At 45.7% G+C, this 20,618-nt stretch overlaps 1 protein-coding gene across 3 annotated transcripts in view; it reads right to left on the minus strand.

Annotated features, from left to right (window-relative positions):
• Positions 1–20,618, minus strand: part of LLGL2 (LLGL scribble cell polarity complex component 2) — a 908,486-nt gene that overhangs the window by 281,573 nt on the left and 606,295 nt on the right. For all 3 annotated transcript variants that reach the window (XM_069654770.1, XM_069654772.1, XM_069654771.1), the window contains exon 17: positions 4,246–4,396. In XM_069654770.1, the coding sequence (XP_069510871.1) occupies positions 4,246–4,396 (151 nt within the window). The remainder of the gene's footprint in view (positions 1–4,245; positions 4,397–20,618) is intronic.

The following is a 20,618-nucleotide window of genomic DNA, read 5'->3' on the forward strand; positions in this document are numbered from 1 at the left end:
CAACACAGGATTGCCCTCTACGCAGAAGATGTTTTTCTAACCACCATAAACATCAAAACTTCCCTGAGGGCGGCCCTGACGGAGTTCCGGAGCTTCGATGAGGTAGCGGGATTCGCCATCAACTTCTCAAAATCAATAGCCCTTGGAGTGGGCCTGAGCCCAGACGAGAGGGACGCCCTGGAGTAGCAAAGCCCGTTCCAATGGAGCACGCAAGCAATTCCATACCTGGGGGTCCAGATCCCTGCGCAGCCGACAAAAGTTTACCAAGCCAACTTTCCCCCATCTTTGAGGAATTGGAAAAAGACCTCATTCGCTGGCGATCGCAGGAAATCTCCCTGTTGGGCCACATAACGACATGCAAAATGAACCTTCTTCCCCGCTCTCTATACGCCTGCGTCTCCCTTCCCGTCTCAATCCCTCTTCCCCCTATACAGAAGCTCCAACGGAAAATGATCGACTTTATATGGAAAGGCAAGAAAGCGAGGATTCCCCAGAAAACGATGGTGACCAGCGCAAGACTGGGAGGGCTGCGGGTCCCGGACCTTCGCAAATATCACATAGCAGCACAGCTGGCCCACCTCCAAGCGTGGGGACTGGCCTCAGGGTGCCCAAGGTGGGTGGAGATCGAACAAACCCGCCTTCCCCTTCCTCTTTGTTTCCTCCCGTTTCTCCCCAACGCCTTACGCCGGAACTGGCCAAATGTGCTGATGGCCACGAAACAATCGATAAAGGCATGGGAGTGGGCCCGCAGATATAGAGGTGTCCCAGGTGACTTGAGCGCGCTCTCCCCAATTTTTCACAACCCAGCCTTCTCACCAGGAGCTCATCCAGCGAACTGCAGGAACCGGGTCGCAGGAGGCCTTGAAACGCTGTGACAACTCTTTGCAGGGGACTCCCCCCTCACCTTTAGAACAATGCAAAACCACCTTCCGGCTTGCGGAGATGGACAGATTCGCTTAGGCCCAACTAAGACACTGGTGCTCCAATCCCCAGACTCGAATGGCTGCAATCCGACCCCTTAGCCCCCCTAGAGCTCACAGCGACAGACCTGCTTGCCCGGGGGAAGATCTCGGCCCTCTACAAATTACTACAAGAAGACCCCCTCCACACTAAACCCTCCTACATATCCCAATGGGAGGCAGATTTGGGTCAGGCTATAGAGGACCATATTTGGGTGGACAGGACGCGCATGGCATCCCGCTGCATTACCACCCAGGAATGCGCCCATAAACTGCTCAAGCGATGGTATTACCCACCTTTGCGCCTTCATCATTTCCAACAAGCCCTGGACCCTCATTGCTGGCATCTTTGCGGCCACTCAGGATCCTACTTCCACATGTGGTGGACCTGCCCTAAGGTAAGGGAGTTTTGGACCCAATGCCTCGCTAATATAAAAGACATTACCCAAGTGATTATCCTGCTGACACCCGAGCAGGTCCTCCTGGGGATCCCGCACCCAGGCGCTTACCCGAGAACAGGGAGGGGAGCCATGCTGATAACTCAACTCCTGTTGGCTGCCAAAATCACTGTAGCCCGCACCTGGAAAACTGTGGAAGGCCCCCTAATCCCCCTATGGTGGATTAAACTCTGGGACATACTAATAGCCGAAAAGGTCACGGCAGCCAAGGCGGGCCGACTCCACCGATTCACTGACACTTGGGCCCCGGTCCTAGACTATGACCAGAACTATCCGGCGCTAACGTTTAAGCAAGCTCTCCACTATATGGGGGACACCTCGCCGCCTTGCCAATCTGAATGAGGCCCAGGAATAATGACCTCCGTAGGCGCAGGGGATGGGGGAGGGGGATTTCAGGTTTTACATGTTGCCTGTAGCATATGCAATGTTACCATGTACGCTCCTGTGTGCTGTTTAATAAATAAACAAATAAAAAAATAAAAAACTTGTAATGAGGGCCTATGCCTTGACCTCTGGCTGACGTTTGCGGTAAGTAAAGACTTCTTAGCTTAACCTTTCAGCTCAACACATTTAATTGAGGAGCACTGGTTAGTCTATAAGGCTACCAGTGCAGGGAGACTGTTTCTCCCATAGTGATTTCCTACAGGGGTACTTTGCATCCCTTTTTCTCTTGTTTGGCAACATTTTGTATGGCTTTAAGGTGTGCTTAGGACTGGATGGTGGAAGTGAACTGTGTTTTCTATCTTTTTCTGGTGCACTACTTGTGCACCATCTTTTCTTTTACCACATAATTCTGATTTGAGTACCATATACCCAAACGGCTATACTGTGTGGTTTAAGTTCTGTCATTTGGTCATCTTGCTATTTGGCCATCTTCCTGCTCCCTCAGATCATAAACAATCATATGAGGGCAAGCACTTGTGTGAGGTCCTGCACGACTACCGGGCAAAGTGCTTTGTGTGACTAAAATGTTTGAAAATGGGCTTGGGCAAATGTGGCTGACCTTGGTGCAGATCCCTCGCCATTGGTGGGCTGAAGCAATTAACCGTGCCTGGATTTTGGATAAAATGAGTCATGTAACCATTCGTGAGGTCGCCCACTGGACCCAAGAATCACAAGACATGAGGACTACACTCAAGACCCGGAGGACTGCTACTGACGACAACCAGCACTGTCCAAGCCATCTCCCGGGGAAGCATTGGGCCCTTTTCTGTGAACAGGGAAGACACTTTGTGGTGCCTTCCACCCTTGGATTGGTGGGATAGGGTCCTGCACCACTGTCACTGAGTCAACCTGTGGGCTGCAAATCCACCAACCGGACCTTTCTTCTGCAACGATCGCCAACCAGCGTTTTATCTTGAGGCTCCTCAGATTCTGTACATGGAACAACATTGCATTAACCAATTGCTCTCCTGCATGAGCAGCCTGCCTGGAGCCTGCTCTTTGCTGCTGCCACGAGCCTAGCCTCCTGACTGGGGCTTCTTTGCTGCTACAAATCTGCAGTGTGCTGGAGTTCTATCCTTGTGGGAGTTGCTGTGACTGCTGTCAAAAGGTACCTGGCCTATCGAGCTGTCATTCTGTCAGAGCATCCCAGAACCAGATCAGAACTGTCACCTAACAGGACCCAGAATCTACTTCAGCCACCATACGGGCAACCCATGTATCCCCACCGAAAGGACCAATGACAGGAGTAAGTGTCCCCAGTGACTCAATACCCGAGGGGTGGTTGTGAACAAAATCATAGTTGAGAGTGCAAGTGTATATAACCACTCCTGGTGCTCCCCCACCCCTTGCCCTTTGACCCATCAGGATTAAATGGACTTGAAGTCCCCACCTTAGTACTGCCCTTTCCGGGCTGTGATCAACTGAGTTCTAGCCTAGGATTCCCCTCTGACTAGCCCCTACGCATTAATTGTAGTAAAAACATGTGCAAGGGAACATTGGGATTTTATATCCTGCTCCTTTTCACATACTTAACGACATCTTGAACTCGTAAAACACAAACTGCGTGACTGAAAGGGAAGGGCGGCTTGTGTTGGTTGTCTGACCTATAATTATAAAGGCAGGGTATGTGTTATGTTTTCTACCACTTCCTTCCTTGCTCAACTTATTACAATGTTTTCATTGATTTGCTTTTTACTGTTGTAAGTTAAAGTGTGTGTAATGTCAATTAGATCTACACACAACTGTATATATAGGTGTGTATGCGCATATGTATGTGTATGTATATGTATATCTACATGTGCATGTACATGTACATGTACATATTAAGAGCCTAATTCACAGAAGCATTTTATAGTGCTGCAACAGGAAAACGTTCTGTGAATCAGGCCTTTAATATGTTGATTTGTGTGTTTTGGAGTTTAACCTGTAAGTGTGTTAAGTTCGAATAAACAGTAAATTATTTTATATTTCTGTGTAGAACTCCATTACTTGGTTGTCTCCAAGTGTGGTCTCACCTGCCCCAGATTTCCTTACTCTGCCTTATTGGCTCAGCCTATGCGACCTTGTGAGCATCAGGAAGAAGTGTGAACAGCTCTTGCTCATCATCTAGGTTGGTCTCCCAGAACTGTCACCCGGGGTGGTTTCTGAGAATTCCTACTAACTGCTGGTATTGGAGAGATAGGCTTGGCTGCAGTCAAGTATGAGGGAGACAGCATAAACAGATAGAAGATGATACAGGCAGATATGAGAGTGGTAGATGCAATTTTACAGCTTCTATGATGGACATAAGAAGAGAAGAGATGATCATGTGGTATATATGAAACCAATAGGCCTGGTGTGTGTAGCGCTGCAAGGGACGAACTGGGGAAGACAAAGACACTCACTGTCTCTCAAATAGGTGTCTGCAAAGTACAATGTTCGTACAAATCCTGTGAAAGAGTCTTCCGCTGAGCGTGCTTCAATTTTCCGCTGAACTGGAGCAAGTTCCATCTCCTGCAGTGCATCATGGTCAAACTTGGCATTAGCCTCTTGAACCTTCAATGAAAGAGAGAGCCAAGAGAGGTTGATGACATGAGCAAGAGGAGGATAATCCAAAGCTGCAGATGGACTACTGCAAGAGAGGAGGATCCATAGAGAGCGAGAAGAAAGCATAAACATGAAGATAATTGATGGAAGTTAAGGCAGTTTTTGTAAACCCCTCTGTTGAGGATGCTACAACTAACCAACCCCGGGGCGTAGGGGGCGGGGGAGGCTGTGGTGAGGGGGAGGCTAAAACAATCGACAAGAAATGGAAGCCAAACCTCTCTCTCAAGCGTGGGTCGCATGGTCAGAGCGATAAGGCTCAAGTATCAGGTTGGGGTTGGGGGGGGGGTAGTATGTTCACACAAATGCATCTAGAAAATACACTGCACTGATACAATGAAAAATATATACTTTAATAAAGTCTCATATAAAACTATCAGTTCAAATTAAGTACTTTAGTCCGAATACACAGTATTAAAATGATAACAAGTAGGTTTAAAAACAGTAATTCATATACAAGGACTCTTCCAACCCCCAACATCTATATGTGGTGTGATTAATCATGCAATGTCACTTCTCCCCATGGGGGCGCCCTTCGATGTAAGGCTATGGTGGTGCGTCAGCTAACCAAGAATAATCCTAGGGTGGTAACAAGTGGGTGGACCTTCCAGGGGCGAATTCCCCTCTTGGGAATCGGGACGTTCATTCCATAACTCACCTCCCTGACCCCCTTTTCTCTAACACCCAAAGCTCTTCACCACATCCTCACACTACTACCTATCATAGTAAGGAACTATATATGTATAGCACTAGCATTCGCAACCCCCCACCCAAACCCCCAATTCGAATACTTCGAGGAGACAAAGATCACTCCGTAGAATCAAAAGACAAACCTTGACAGTCTGATGGGGAGGAGGCAGCTATCATGTATAAAAACTGACAAAGGACTTGAATCGGAGGGATCTATGTGAATACTGCAAAGAAAAATATCACAAATATGAAAAGGTCGCATTTCCACCCCATACATGCCACTGAAATCATAAACTTGACTGTTTGACTATACTCCTCCCCCTCTTACAGCCTTCTATAACTGATCCGACTGCCAATTGTTTTTTGTTCTGTTTATTGCAAGTAAATGGATTGAAACAGTGCCTTGATGCCTTTGGGTTGTTTGTGCACTTTATAAATGAAATAAATATATTTTTGCGGTGTAATGTGCAGTGCGAAATTCAGCTTTTTAACATGCGTGATTCTCCTGTTCGTATTTTGGTAGGATACCAAGCAGAGAGAGTCCAGCAAGGAAACTGGAAACCCCGGGAAGTTCGAACTTGGCAAGAGCAGAAGTCACAGCTGCAGGTCTGTGAGAAGCAGTCAGAGCAGACCCAGGAAGATGGAAAAGCTGACCAGAAAAGCAGCTGGAGGGAGAGTGGCGGTGGCGTGACCTCAGCAAGGTGGATTTGGTGGTCCAAAAACAAGGCCGAGACCGAGCGCTCTCAGGACCCGTGGAAGCAGGGCAGAGTGTCAAAGAGCAAAGAATGGCAATAACTGCTACCAACACCCCAGGAAGTACCAGCGATGGGGCTGCCTCCACAAGAAGATAACAGGAGACCAGGTAGAGGGTTGGGTGTGGAAGGTTGCATCAGGTGTAATCCCAGTACTCATAAGGAGTGCATCATTGAGGAGTATATCAGGAGTAATCTCCCTCATCCTAGCAGTCCTGTCAAAGCTACTGAAGAAAAAGGTTGTGAGTTGTGCATCAGGAGTAATCTCCCTCCTCCTAGTGACATTTATAAAGTGGTTGACTCTTGTCAGAGGGGGACATGAAAGGAATCTCAATACCCCTGGGAAGAACAGTGGCAAGAGTTGCAACTGCTGATAAAGTGTTGGTTGAATTTGAGAAGAGAGGTATTCCCCGGGTTGCCTTTCTACACTGTTACTGTTATGATCTACGCGAAGATACTCTTGTTACTTGGAGGAGCAAGTCATCCTACTAGGTGTGCTTTTTTGTTATTTTTCTATTTACTTGCGATAGGGTCTGATCAGGAATTTTAGACAGAGGACATGCTTATTAGTTATACAGACATTCTGATGATGTGCACCCAAGGTTATTGTTGCTTAGGTAGGGGAATCCCAAAGGTGTTAGAATTAGGCCTTTATTTTGTGTTAATAAACCACTTTCTTGAACCAAGCCAACCTCCTGTCCGACTCGTGCTTCTGACAACCTCTCACAGTGGGTAGTTTGACAAGGGCCAGCATCCAACATAAAATGCCATAGGGGTGGGGAGAACTAGAATACCATACAACTTAACAAGTAGACAAGTACAAAGTAGTCTGCACAACTACGTGCAGTGCAATAAAGACATATCCCTAACCCTACTCCATGTGAGAGGCCCTAGATCTGGTGGTCAGCCCCAAACACATGATTGAAAAAGGGAAACAATTTTATCTGGAGGAAAATTAGATTTACAATCCACAAGGCTTAAAATACAATTTCAACTCCATTTAAAACCTCTAGGGTCTTAAAAGTGTATTGATGCCCAGTTTCCCAGAACAATACATTCAGGCCACAGAGAGGATGGAACCGCAATAAACTTTAGCCAAAGGTTCCAAGACTCAAGGAACATCTAAGCAACAAAACTTGCTAGTTAAAGTTTAGGTTGAAATATATACAGTTATTAAATGCAATCAGTTTTTCCAGTACAATTGCCAGTATAGAGGTGTCTTTAAAAAAAAAAAAAAAGAGTATAAAATCATAGGGAGGTACTGAAATCAGAGCACACTAAACCACTGGTGGGGGTGGGGTGGGCAGCAAAAATGTCCAGGTGCAGGTAAGAACACCAGAGTCACTTTAAGGAGAGTTCCAGTGTTAGTTCAACGTTCCAGAGGGAAAATTGGGAAAGACCCATCCACTCTGAAGGAGGCAAGTACAGTATTACCCCACAGGTCCAGATTCTGCAATGATCAACCCCAGGGAAGGCCATAGGAGTCTCTACAGAGGTTGGGAAATGGAGACCAGAGAAGATGTTGCTGGACAGGAGGACCCACCCAATGCAAGTCTATGGCGAATTACAGTTATGGCTATTCCCAGGAATCACTACCATGGACTATGGGAACACTAAGCAGTGAACCTATAAATAATCACCCTTTCTTGGACTCCAAAGAAGGTATTCACATTGGTGGATTCAGTGAAAAGGACTGCAGTGATGCAAAACAACCTAACAATTAAACATTTATTTTCGTACCCAAGAATGGTGGAAACTATGTTGAGAGCGGGCAGAGGTGGAAAAGGCCGGAAACACCTTCTAGGGAAGACTGGATGAAAAAACTCAAGAACATGTTCTTGATGGACAAATTGACTACCTTGGTAAACAATAATTCACGTTCTTTTCTCGCCGATTGGTATGGGATCCAGCAGACATGGGGATGGGACGTCCATTAATTCCAATACCGCGCCCTTGGATGGTCGGGGCGCGACCATCAATGAGAACTATACCCAGTGGGGGATCCCACGACCCGGGGCGATATCGGCCTCAAGCCAGCCATTGAGTTGGTCACGTGTCACATTGAGTCAGATACAGCGGAAATTATATGAAAGTTTGGTCTCCTTGCTACTGTTATGTTGGCGTGGACACGGGGAGGGTGGGGGGTGAGGGCAAGATAGGGGGGGTTGGGTCTAATGTAATGTTTATTTTTGTTTTACAAAATGTAATAAAAATCAAAGTTTAAAAAAAAAAAAACATTTATTTTCTACAGGTGCGGTTCTCAGGATCAGTTTATCTGGGCTTGGCCCCGGAAGGAACTGTGACCCCAGCGACAGGAGATGAACAGAGGCTTCCTAGGACATTTGCCTTCAATGCAGGAGCAAAGCATCCTGTGAGGAAAACTCCCGGAAGAAGGGAGAACCCAAATAGTCAGCTTCCAGCAGAAGGGCGAACACCGGAAGGAACTGTGACCCCCAGCGACACAGGAGATGAACAGAGGCTTCCTAGGACATTTGCCTTCAATGCAGGAGCAAAGCATCCTGTGAGGAAAACTCCCGGAAGAAGGGAGAACCCAAATAGTGGGCTTCCAGCAGAAGGGCGAACAGCAAAAGACAGCAGCAGGGCAGAAAAGTCTCAAAGAAATCCAGACTGGACTTCTGGCAGCAAAAAAACAAACCGGTATAAGGGCATGCCACTGCACTTTGCAAGTATGGCCAAGTGAGGGCTTTAAAAGGGGCTAAAATGGAGGGAATCTGCTAGAAAGGGGACTTTTCCTAAAGTCCCACTTGGAGGTAAGACTTAAGTAAGCTATTCCAGTGTTTTATAGATCCCCAACTCTTAGCATCAGTCTGTACTACTCATGGAACCTTGGGAGAGCAGTCAGGCTGATCATAAGAGGAATATGTGAGCTGTAGGTAAGTACACTGTACCTAGCACATCAAAGAAACACTTACAAATACACTTATAAACACATTTATTTTAAAATATAGATTATATTTACACAAGAGTCACTGTTAAATACTTGGCACAATAAACCAACACACACAGGTATACTTTTAGATACTTTCAAAAGGCCACTTCTTAGTTGGTAGTTGCTGAACGCTTACAATTGTTACAGGAGTTTGACAGTTCTACTGTATTATCAGTAATAATGTGCACCCACAAAGTAATACAGTAATTGAATTAAGTTAGCAAAGACATAAGATTGTGATTATTAGGAAGGGAAATAGCTGGTTAGTGTTTAGGTAGCATAGTTTACGGTTCTAGAGGCAGTTTCTTCGCACAGCAAGTCTTTTAAAGTCCAAAACACAACCCTAGCTAAAAGCCCATTCGAAGAGGCTTTAAGTCTTGAATAGCAACAGAAGTCAAAAGTTGCTGTGAATACTTTCTAGTCTCTAGAATAAAAAAATGCAAGATGGCTTAACCAACGTTGGAGACCCTGTTAAAGGACTTGCTAAAGAGACCCAAGCAGCAGCTTGAATCAGAGGTATGAAGGGGGCACCCTGGACACCTCGAAGTGCACTCTAATGCTCTGGGGCGACTTTCTGTAATCAGGTAAGCAATACCTTTTCCCCACAGTACCTTTTGTTCGAAGAAAGTGTTTGTGGCTGGATGCTCTGCGATGTTGAAGCTTTGGACCAGACTTCCAGCTTCCTTGGTCGGATGACAAAAGGCAGGACAATGGACAGAATCTCTCAGCAGCAGTCTCGAGGGAGGACCCCTGGCAAAGCTTTCATCAACTTCCTCCATCGCCTTTCATCAACTAGCCTCCATCCCTGTTTAATATATGCGGATACCTGCTACAGTAGGAAAGAAAGCTAAGCCCATTGATATAGGACCCTCAATTCTAGACCTGGACACATACTGCCCCAGCCAAACAATCTCGCAGCCTACGGTATGTATATCTTCACACCACTACAGTGGAAACAGGCCACAGGCACAGCCAAGCATCCATGCACGATAGAATACGGCTATGGCCAAGCACATGCAGTCTAGTGCACACATAGCAGTCCGGACTGAAACACCGGACGTACCTCAACACCACTGTCACTAGCATACAGCGACCATCGCCTGAAAGGGAGCCGGTATAGCTGGTCTCATATAGGCGCTCTCAACAATAGCATTCGATCTCTAACCCTCAACAGCACCCACCCATGTGCCTGTCCTCTCTTGGGCTTAGTCGAGCCTTGCCAGCCACCTAGGTCCTAGAACGGCAACATGCACACATGCATCTCCAAAGCTAAACTCCTTAGAATCTCTAACCACATCGACTACGGTCACCAAGGGCGTTCCAACCGAGGAAAAAGCGCATTGAGGCCACACAAGTGGGGAAAGAGCGCTATATAAATGACCAAATACAATACAACTTCTTTTGTCACTCTGCGGTTCTGGCGCCTTTTCTGCAGCACCAACAAAGGACACGATTCGCCTGGTCAATCTTCTTTGGTCCTGAAGTCCTGCACTCTGTTGTGGGGACTTGGACGGGTTGGATTGTGTCTCAGGAGTGTCCTTGGGGGCTCAGAAAAGACATGGATGAATTCAGCATTTCCACAATGATGCACTCAAAATGTGCAGCATGTCTCCTGGTATTGGGGTTCTGCAGCTCTGGAAACTCACAGGACCTCGGGAGATGGCTTAAATTAAAGTTTGTCCTGGGACTGGTTGTTCCCACCAGTCAAAGTGAAGGAGGAGTCCTCACAGTTCCTATCACATAGAAAATAGGCTCAGGACAGCAGTTTCCGGCATTAAGAGACACCTCATGCCTTCATAAGAGCTCACCTTGTAGTCCTTAATCAACCCATTTACGTTTTGTATGTTTTCACACACCCAAGTGGCCCACAAGTTACTATCTCTCTTCTTGTGGTCCCTAAACCTTTTTCGGTATTGGGAAGGGGTCTTCCCAATCATGGCTATGACAGCAGTATTTACTAACTGGTAATCCTGTCTATCAACATCAATCAACTCCCCTGGTGTTAGAGCTGCTGAGATTTGTGTAGGTTGGATTACATGGACTCCTGGTAGTATTGTATTTCAAAGAATCCATCATCAAGGCTTCTATAATGTAAAGTCATAAACCATGTCCACAATGGAAAACTATAAGGCAGAAGCGGTTATAGCTCTTACTGTTGAAAAACGGAAATAATTGTGTAAAGAGAAATGTCTTAGTACTAAAGGATAAAAAGAAAAGGTTAATCCAAAATTTGTGGTATTACCAAGTGTCTGTGAGTAGGACCCCTACTCCGAGAATTGATCTAGAAAATAATGATGATCAAAGTTGAACCCTTAGTCCTCATCTTCCAGAATGATAGGTAGATGAAGATGTGGATGTAAATGTGTAAATGTGGATATAAATGTGATGTGATCCCAGGGATGATGAAGAGTGGCCAAACTCCTAGAGGCGGAAAATCGCTGGGAATAGTAGACAGACCCCAGCATAAGGAGTTTACTAGGACGTAGGGCCGTGAGTACACAGAAATAACCTCAGCCTTGTGGGACACTGAAGGGAAAAAAACAAAGGGCATCTAGTTGATTTCAACAGTGTGCTTTTTAAAATAGTTAGTTGGAACACTGGAGGCTATGCACACTTATATGGGAATCTTATAGCCTGGTCCCACCTGAAAGATAATAACTTAATGCTTCTACAAGAAACCTGGCTAATAATCTGCCCTCAGGTAGGCGGTTACAAGCTTTTCCATCAAGTAGTTAACTCAGGTGACATAGGTAGACCATCTGGGGGTTAATTATCACAATGCGAACCGGCCAGGGCTTTAAGGCAAAGCAAATTGCTAATTTACCTTTTGGGATCTTGGCAGTTGAAATGCACTCCTCCGAATTGTGTGCACCTGCACTGCTGGTAAATATTTACTGGCATAGAGGGATAGCTGCCCTGGATGATTTCCTACACAATTTGCAATTGAGTATATCTGATTGAAAAATCTTGAATAAGAGGGGGTCTATTCTGGTGGCTGGAGATCTAAATGCCAACTTCCCCACACTCCATTAGATGAAGTTCTTGGCCATGTTAACGTCGAGTCTGTCCCCAAGAGTTTAAAAGCTTTGTCAGGACTAAATTGGGTAGCCACCATGAGGTCGTCAGACTTACACATGATCAACAAAGTTGATCATTTTACAGGCAAACTACTAGCTACCTGGCATAGAGGGAAAAGCTACTCTACGCTGTACTACATTTTCATAGATCCAGTCCTTCTTGAGGCTTGTACTGATTTCTCAGTTCTGAAGAATAAGTGGAGTGACCACTGCATGATACTGGCTAGCTTTGACGTCTCCTATGCTGGGGTTAAGCTAAATGGTCCAGTCAATCTGACTGTGAATAATAGCAGGAAGAGTCTGAGATGGACTCACAGAACCACAATGCAACTGAACAAAGTACTTACGGCCTTATACATGACTCAACATATGAATGGAAATTGTGGCCACTTTGGAGCAGAGGAATTTGCAGACACTATATCGCTCAGTTTCCCTAATATGATAGTGGGCCACACAGTTAATCCCAGATAAAATCAAAGAGTGTTCTTACACCACTATAATGAAAAATTGGCCTCTAAAAAATGGCTCTTCAGAATAATGATTAGGTTAATAAGGAATGGGCCAGGTGAGCAATCTTTGAAAAATTCTAAAATAAAAACTTTAAAACAAGACTACAGAAACTTCTGCAAAAAACACGAAGCATTTTTATTACAAGAAGATGCAGGAGCCATGCTAAGAATCTCGCATACATTTTGGGATACCGTTAATTCAACAAGTCTCAAGCTTGTACACAGTTGAATGCGGTGTCGGAACTTGTGTGGGTGTCCTATTGTAAAAACCTGTACATAGGAGATAACTTACTCCTGACGGATTCGATTCAGATGATGGTGGGTCTAAATGTAGGGCCATCTATCACTAATCCAGACCCCGAAGAAATCTTTGCATTAATTAAAAAGACCAAGTCTCTGGGTGCCCCGGCCCCTAGTGGCCTAACTATTAATGTTTTGCAGAGCAACCCACTTGTCTGGTCAGTCATTCTTTACACCAGCATGGTAGACAGTGGAACTGTTCCTGAAACTTGGTCTCTGTCCCATGTGATCCCCATTTACAAGAAGGGCGATAGGACAGATCAGAAGAACTATCGACCTATAGCCCTTCTTGATGTGGAGAGTAAGGTTTTTGCAGGTGTCCTATTGGGCCATCTGGAGAGATGGGTAAGGTCAACGGGTAGACTAGATCGACTCCAAACAGGCTTTCATCATTGCCACTCCACTAACATAAGTGAAGTGCTCATGAGGGATCTGCAGGAGTCCGCATGGGGACGCTGAGGCAGACAGTTTTCGTTGCATCATTAGATTTATCCACGGCCTTTGATAGAGTGGACCATCGGAGGCTGTGGTCCTAACCAGCAAACTGGGGGGTACCCATTGGTCTCCTGCATTTGATGATCTGTTTGCATACTAAAACAGTCATCTGTGTGCGCCTAAATCAAGCATGGGACCGGTCTAGAAGAATACCAGCTGAATTTGGACTTAAGCAGGGATGTGTGTTGGCTGCATGCCTTTTTAACTTATACGTCTCAGACATTGGCAAAACCCTGATCCCGGCAGCGTTAATTCCTCCCACCTTTGGTGAAGTAAAAACCTCTTGGATGGCATACGCTAGTGACTTCCTGCTCTTTGATCGATCAAAGATAGGTATGCACCGACTCCTCATAAACCTTTACCGACTATACCAAGGAGAATGCGTTTGAGTTAAATCCACTAAAAACAGAAATATTGGTTCTGTAGCATGAGGGAGGTAAATGGTGGTTGCAATCAAAAGTGTTGGAAGAAGTTGTGAACTTGACATACCTAGGTTATTGCTTTTCCTCCCGACCCAAATTTCATCACATACAGGCATTAGTAAGCTGAAGGCGAAGAATCTGACCACTCAGTTAACCCTGATTGATAAGAGATATGGAAGGTTGTCTATTAAGGCCAGCCTACACTTTTATGAAGGAAAGGTGATTCAAAACTGACATAAGGGCTGGAACTTTGGCCTAACAGGTCACAACTCTGGTTAGACACAATTGAGGGAAAATGTAGAGACATGTATTGAGAATCGCTAATGCTATTCCGGTAGCAGCTTTAAGATATGAATTGGGGCTTCTTTCCCTCAGTGTCCATGTACAATGGCAGACCTTGTCATTGTACTATAAAATTCTTACAGCTGAGCAGGGCACATTATATTCAGAAGCCCGAACTGCAATGGACAGACTGAAGGGATCTCGATCGGGAGGTTTCTTAGGGAAGTTGAAACTCCACAGCAAATTTCTACTTCACGAACTGGGGTTTACGAGGTGGAGTTATTGAGATCAACGCTGAGTAAGGTCAATGTGGCCTTATACGACTGAGACTGGACAAAGTCTGGATACCTTTCAAGATTATGGTTCTCTTCGACACTTCTCATGAACATAAGAGGAGAGGAACGGTGCCCCCGTACTTGTTACTCTTTCCGGATAAATATTTTCGGGCCATGATACTCCATCTTCGCTGGAATTTATTCCATACAAAAGAGATTTTGATAAGGCGGGGTTTTACCGATTCCTCAAACTCTTCTTGTAAACATTGTAAAGATAAGGTTGTTGAGAACATTAGACACTTGTTCATGGATTGTCTGGCCCTACAGTTTGAACGAAGAACATATTTTAGCAGAATCGCAGGCACAGTTAATAATTGGGACTTGAATGATATAAAAGACAAGACATAGTCAATAGAAGCCTGTCAAGGATCAAGCTGTTTAGCTAGACACCAATGGCAAAAACAAAGCCATTTGTACTGAGCCCTCAGAGGGTTTATGTGCTGCCTGAATTATGTCCATATTATCCTCTGAAAGGTTAAACTGTGCTAAGGACCTGAACTCTGGTATCAGGCCGCCAAGCTGAAGGATTGTGGGCAGGGGTGCTACACCTGGGGATTGCTCTGGTGAAGGATGTCGGGAATCTGTGGCACCCAGATTGGGTCGCATATCAATAGTCACTGCAGCCCCGAAAACCAGAAACTGGCTGGCCAACAAGGAGCTACGAAGAGGAGAGTGCAGTTGGTGGTTTCCAGAGAGGCCAATTAATCAACGGCAAAGGCAGGAAGGCATGAGCCTTCATGTTGTCACAAGAAATCCAGAGGGCATCCCCCAAGGAAGATGCTCCGAGACCGTCCCTGGAAGCATAAAGTTGTAGTTTCCGATTCATTGCAGTCACAAAGAGGTACACTGTTGGAGAACCCCATTGCTGGAAAAGCTTGGTAAGAACATGGCTGTTCAATTCCTACTCTTAATTTGCCCCAGATTGGCGGCTTAGGGAATTTACTGCAACATCTATCTGACCAGGAATGTGCACGGTCTGTAGTGACATTGTGCTGGGCTGCCCAATTTCAAATCTGGATTGCTAGATACAACAGGGCAGGTGCACTGTTGCCCCATGCTTGTAATGCAGAACATATCTACAGAGTTGTAAATGCGAATTCGCACCACTCAGTTGATGAAAGAAGGCTGGAAAGCTTTCAATGCCAGAAAAACTGCCAGGAGTTCTAGATAGTTGATATGAGACAGTATGTCCTGGGGTGTCCACAGATCGTACACGTCAAGGTGACGCAGCGTAACTCCCCACCCTAAAAGAGAGGAATCTGTTGTAAGCATAATCTGTGGGAAGGGATCCTGAAAGGAGGTTCCCACTGAAAGGTTGCTGGCGGTTGACCACCACTGAAGATCCGCCGTCATGAAAGATGGTATCGGAATCATTTTGGAGTCCGGGTCCACGGTTTGGGACCAGCAGCCCCGAAGCACTAGCTGTGTGCACCTCATTTTAAGTCTCACAAGAGGAAGGGCTAACACACATGAAGCCATCAGGCCCAGGAGTCTCTGGAACCACCAGGCCGACATTTCGAAAGAACTCAGGAAAAGATGCCACGTGTCTGATGTTCGGGATAATTTTCAGTTTAGTGCTAAATTCCTCCCACCTTAGAGACCTCCAGCTCTTTTGCTGAACTTTGGGACTTTGAACTTTTACATTCTATGTGCTTTCTGTGTTTGTTTCTTTTGGTTATGGAGTCTGACAAAACTCCATAGGCATCATCTTTTATATTGTGTCACACAGCACCTTCAGTGCAGTGACACAGGGAAGTCTTTTAGATTTCCCACGGTTTAAATACCTTCCCTGCGATTGTACTTGCTAGACCCAGCGCACCATATGTTACAATAGAGTGCTGGCGGGGTTACTTAGTATCTATCCCCTGCGTCTAAATGCTCATGTAACATTTTTATGTTACGCTTTCCTCACAGAATGGCTGGTGCCAGTGGTTTCGTTCCGAACTACCAAGGTTTGCATTTACAGCGGATGTTCACAGCTCTGCTAACGTTAACCGCGGGAGCCATCTTTGACAAAATGGTCCCCGGTCTGCTTTTTTCATCATGTCTTTGTGGAAAGGTCCTTCTAGAGATTTTCTCCGCGCCAAAACAGGTTTGGTCCCTTTGTTTTACCTTTGGCGGGATTCACAAGTGAATCCCGCCTCTGGCTCCAGGGTGTCTGGGGTAGGCGGGAAGTGAGGGAGTTGCCCGAAATTCCCTGTGCTTAGTCTCCTAGGAGACCCAAATGCACTCTGTGATGATTGGCTCGCTGACTGTCCAGCAAAGACAGCCACCCTGCTGGGTGAGTGACAGCTAGGCAGGAATGAAAGGGAGAGAACTGTATAAAAGGCGAGTCTTTCGGCTTGGAAGGCTGAGTCAACCACTGGACGAAGGAATCTGAAGAAGAACTTGAGGAGGATGCCTGCTGCAACTCCTGGACCGTTGGTTTGCCCGGGGAAGCCCTGCTGCAGTGCCGAAACGCCAAGTTAGCATCGACAGAGAAGACCCTGCAAGGACGACTTCTCCCCTTGAGTTGGTGGGACCAATCAACTCCAAACTAAGCCACCTGGACATCCATCTTGGAGCTGGTGGAATTCCCACAGAGCTGCTGCTGGAAACCGTAGAGCCAGGGAGAGGAACACCAGTTTGTCTGCGTTGCTTTTAAGTTGGCCAAGAGCTCCAGGAAGATCCTCCGGGCTCACAGGAAGCAGGACTGACCGAGCCAGAGCCCCCTCAACAGAGTGCGGGAACCCAGAAGCAAGGAAAGTCCATCTCGACAGCCAGGAACCGCAGTGTTGCTATTTGTGGTAGACGCGACGAGCTGAAACTCTGAACAGCCACTGAAAGTGACGTTTGCCGGTTGCGAGTTTTGACCGTCCCAGTGTAGTGCAGGAATCCCCCAACGTCCTCCCTCTCGTCCCCACGACTGAGGCCAGGAACTGGGATATCTGCAGAGCTGCAAAGGAACAGGAGTCATCTACTGCATCTTTTCTTCACTTTAAAGGTACTGTACAAAGTCTAAGAACGTACCTCTTGCTGTAGAGTTGCTTGCATCTTCTACCACTCACAAGTCTAACAGCTTGTGGCCCTACATTGATTCATCTTTTTCTTCAGAGACTTCTGAAACATTGTGCAAAGACTTTTCTACTTACCTTCAAAGTAGTGCTTCAGCCTATCTAGACTCTTGCCTATTGACTTTGGCTTAGCCCGTTTTAACTGAATGACTCTTATTGGGGGATTTGAAAGTATTTGCCTGCTTAAGAAATATTTGTGGTAACTTGTATGCTCTAATAATCTTTTCCTTTTTACTTGTTCTTAACTAATTCTGAATGCCAACAGTAATACATTTATGTCAACAGCACCCTTGCAACTGGAGTCACCTGTGGGTGTAGGTCATTTACTGATTCTGAACTAAGAGATTGTGTCATTCTGAAGTATATTTGTGTGGTGTTTTACAGTGATCCCTTCTGAGGAAGGCTTACATTAACTGACTGGTAAATAAATTAATAATTGTTTAATCAAGAAACCCTGTGTGTAAGGGTTTGCTTGGATACTTGTCACTGTGAACCTCTGTGTAACTCCCCTACAACTCACATTGACACCTCTTGAGAAAAGCCTGGCTACTCGTCCACACTACCAACCTGTGTAGTACAGACTTATACCAAAGGTTGGGTTACTACTGCCAGGAGGTCAGGGTTGTTGTAGTGCACCCTATGGGTACCGCATACAATCTTGCCTAACACTGGTTGCAGGCGATGAGGATAGATTGTAGAGTTGTTACACTAAGATTTGCTTTGCTTTTGTTCAACTAAACCTTCACAAGAATAGCAATTGTTTAAACATGCCAAATATGGATAAATTCAGTCAGGAAGCCCTGGTCATTTTGCATTTTGACAGTAGAACAACTGAAAGAAATGTGTAAGGCCAGGAGTCTTCCTGTTAAAGGAAAGAAAATTGAACTTATTGCAAGATTATTGAATCATCATAGTCTGGGTAGTATGCCTGTTACACCTCCTAACCTAGGAAATGTGGATAATAATATTGAGGATGATAATTCAGAGCAACTCTAATGCCATAGAAGAGTCAGAAGAGGAGGAAGAGTCTCATGGGGAGAGCCCCTCTTGTCCCCAACCAGCCCTTCCATCTCAACCTTTAGCCACTGGGACCCTACCAGGTCCAGTACTGAGTCCAGAGTTTGTATCTCTTGAGAGAATGAGACTTGAGTTAGAGTTTAAAAGATTACAATTCCAAGCTGAAACCAAACATCAAGTTAAGTGAAGTGAAGTGAAGTGAATTGGAAATGCAGCATGCTCTTGAGATGAAGAAATTGTCTGTTGAAAATGTTTCTATCCCAGAGTCTTCTACGTCTTCCAGTCCAAAGAGACCTTGCATGCCTAAAGAAGCAGTGAGAATGCATGATGCCAAACCTTATATTTTGGATTGGTTGGGTGGGTGCTTTTGAGTAGAACTATGGGATTCAGTGTTACACAGGGAATCAGCCGATTCCTTGGCTTCTGTCTAGGCTCCCCCAGGTTGTAAGTGATGCTGTAATGGAGGTGGGGGAACTTGAAAGAAAGGAGTATGAAAGTGTAAAGCTAGCTTTGATAACTAGATTTGGGTAAACTCCTTCCCAGTACCTTAAGAGGTTTAGGGATCTAAGAAAGACTGATGGTACCCCTTGGGCTACCTGGGTGTGTGAATGCTTAAGAATTTAGATGGTTGGGTTAAGGGTTACGGAGTAACTACTTCTGAAGGTATGAGAAGTCTATTTCTGTTGGAATCTATTTTTGATGCCTGCTCTCCTGAGCTGAGACAACACTTAGCTGACTCAAAAGAGATTGATCCCAAGAAGCTGGCAAAAGCTGCTGACTTGTGGGTTGCCAACAGGGCTTCTCACACGGATTCTGGGGCCACTCACAAAAAGGATGAGGGGAAACAGCACAAGAAAGATGACAAAGAAATCTAAAACCTCCCATCCAAAAGAGGGCCACAAACATAAGAAGGGTAAGCCACATGGGAAACCAGGACAGTCAAGTGATACCTCTTGTGCCAAACCAGAGGGAGGACAGCAGAAACCCCCATTCCAGAACACATTTGGTAAATGTTATGTTTGTGGGTCCACTGACCATGTGAAAGGGGATCCCAGATGCAAGGGTAAAAATTCAGGGGGTCCACACTGCCTCCTTAGCCTTCATCCCTGAGGGAGAAGTACATATGGCAAGTGGAAACCTTCAGATTGGCTGAATACCCCATTAGGATCTCAGCCAGTGTTTCTTTAGTGTCCCTGGGTCTGTGGGAACAACAGAATTTAGATGTGTATAACTCTATACCAGATAACACAAAAGAATACTACAATGACAGTGTACTACACGCTCGTTCATTGCCACCCTGTTGAACCTAGTTGCCTACCTCTGTAACTGTACTGCTTCCTGAGTGTACCAGCCGATCTCTCATCCACTGAACTAGCATACCACACTTGACTCACAGTGCCACACTGGTAAGCGTCATAACCTCATCTTGCCTCCCGTCCATTAAATTGCGCCCGCACTGCTCCAATACATTGCTGTCTCTGTCCCGCCCAAATACATTAACCCACAGCTTAATGTACCAATTCTCCTGTCTAAAACTGCATACCACTCCATGCGTCCGGATCACTGAGGCAACGTAACCCAACGCCTCAACACTTCTCTGCACATGCTGCATCGTTCTTGGATCATCACACTCTAAACTACTATTGAAGTTGCCGCCTATTGAACTCTGCGGCCTCCTCAAAACCTGTGCCCAATGATCCTACTCGTCTCACAGAAGCGCACACCTCAACACTGTCCCTGCAAGACACAGTATACGAACATCACTACTTTTAATCAATATACTCCTCTGCATGCCAACTATGTATCTTAACATCAATGTCCATGTCAATTACAATCATGTACTGAGGGCATGCATCCGCTCAGTGTAACCTGCCCAATGCCGACTATATTGTACGTCACAACCATGTGCTCCTGATTTAATGTTGGAATCATCACCCTCATATATGATGCCCACTGCATGACTATTTGTCACTGCCCATTGACTGCCTATTGTAACTGCCTATTGCGAGCACGCAGCCACTAAAAATATTAACTAATGCAAGCACCCCCCCATGCTGGTCTATTGCTGCTTATTACTTGCAACTAGGCCCCCCACATATCGCCTATCGCCACACTATTCTACGATTAGGCCAGATAACCATAGGCACCTCTGTACACTTTCTGCCATATTCATGCAAATCGAATCTAGGTGTGCGTACAGTCTAAGACCAGCCTCCGACACACAACATTCACACAACTGTTGTGCTGCCTGATGCTAGTCGCTGCACCCCACCACTACAGCCACTATCAGCC

The sequence above is a fragment of the Ambystoma mexicanum genome, chromosome 3q (genome assembly GCF_040938575.1).
Source record: "Ambystoma mexicanum isolate Mex_15411 chromosome 3q, UKY_AmexF1_1, whole genome shotgun sequence".
NCBI classification, from domain to species: Eukaryota; Metazoa; Chordata; class Amphibia; order Caudata; family Ambystomatidae; genus Ambystoma; species Ambystoma mexicanum.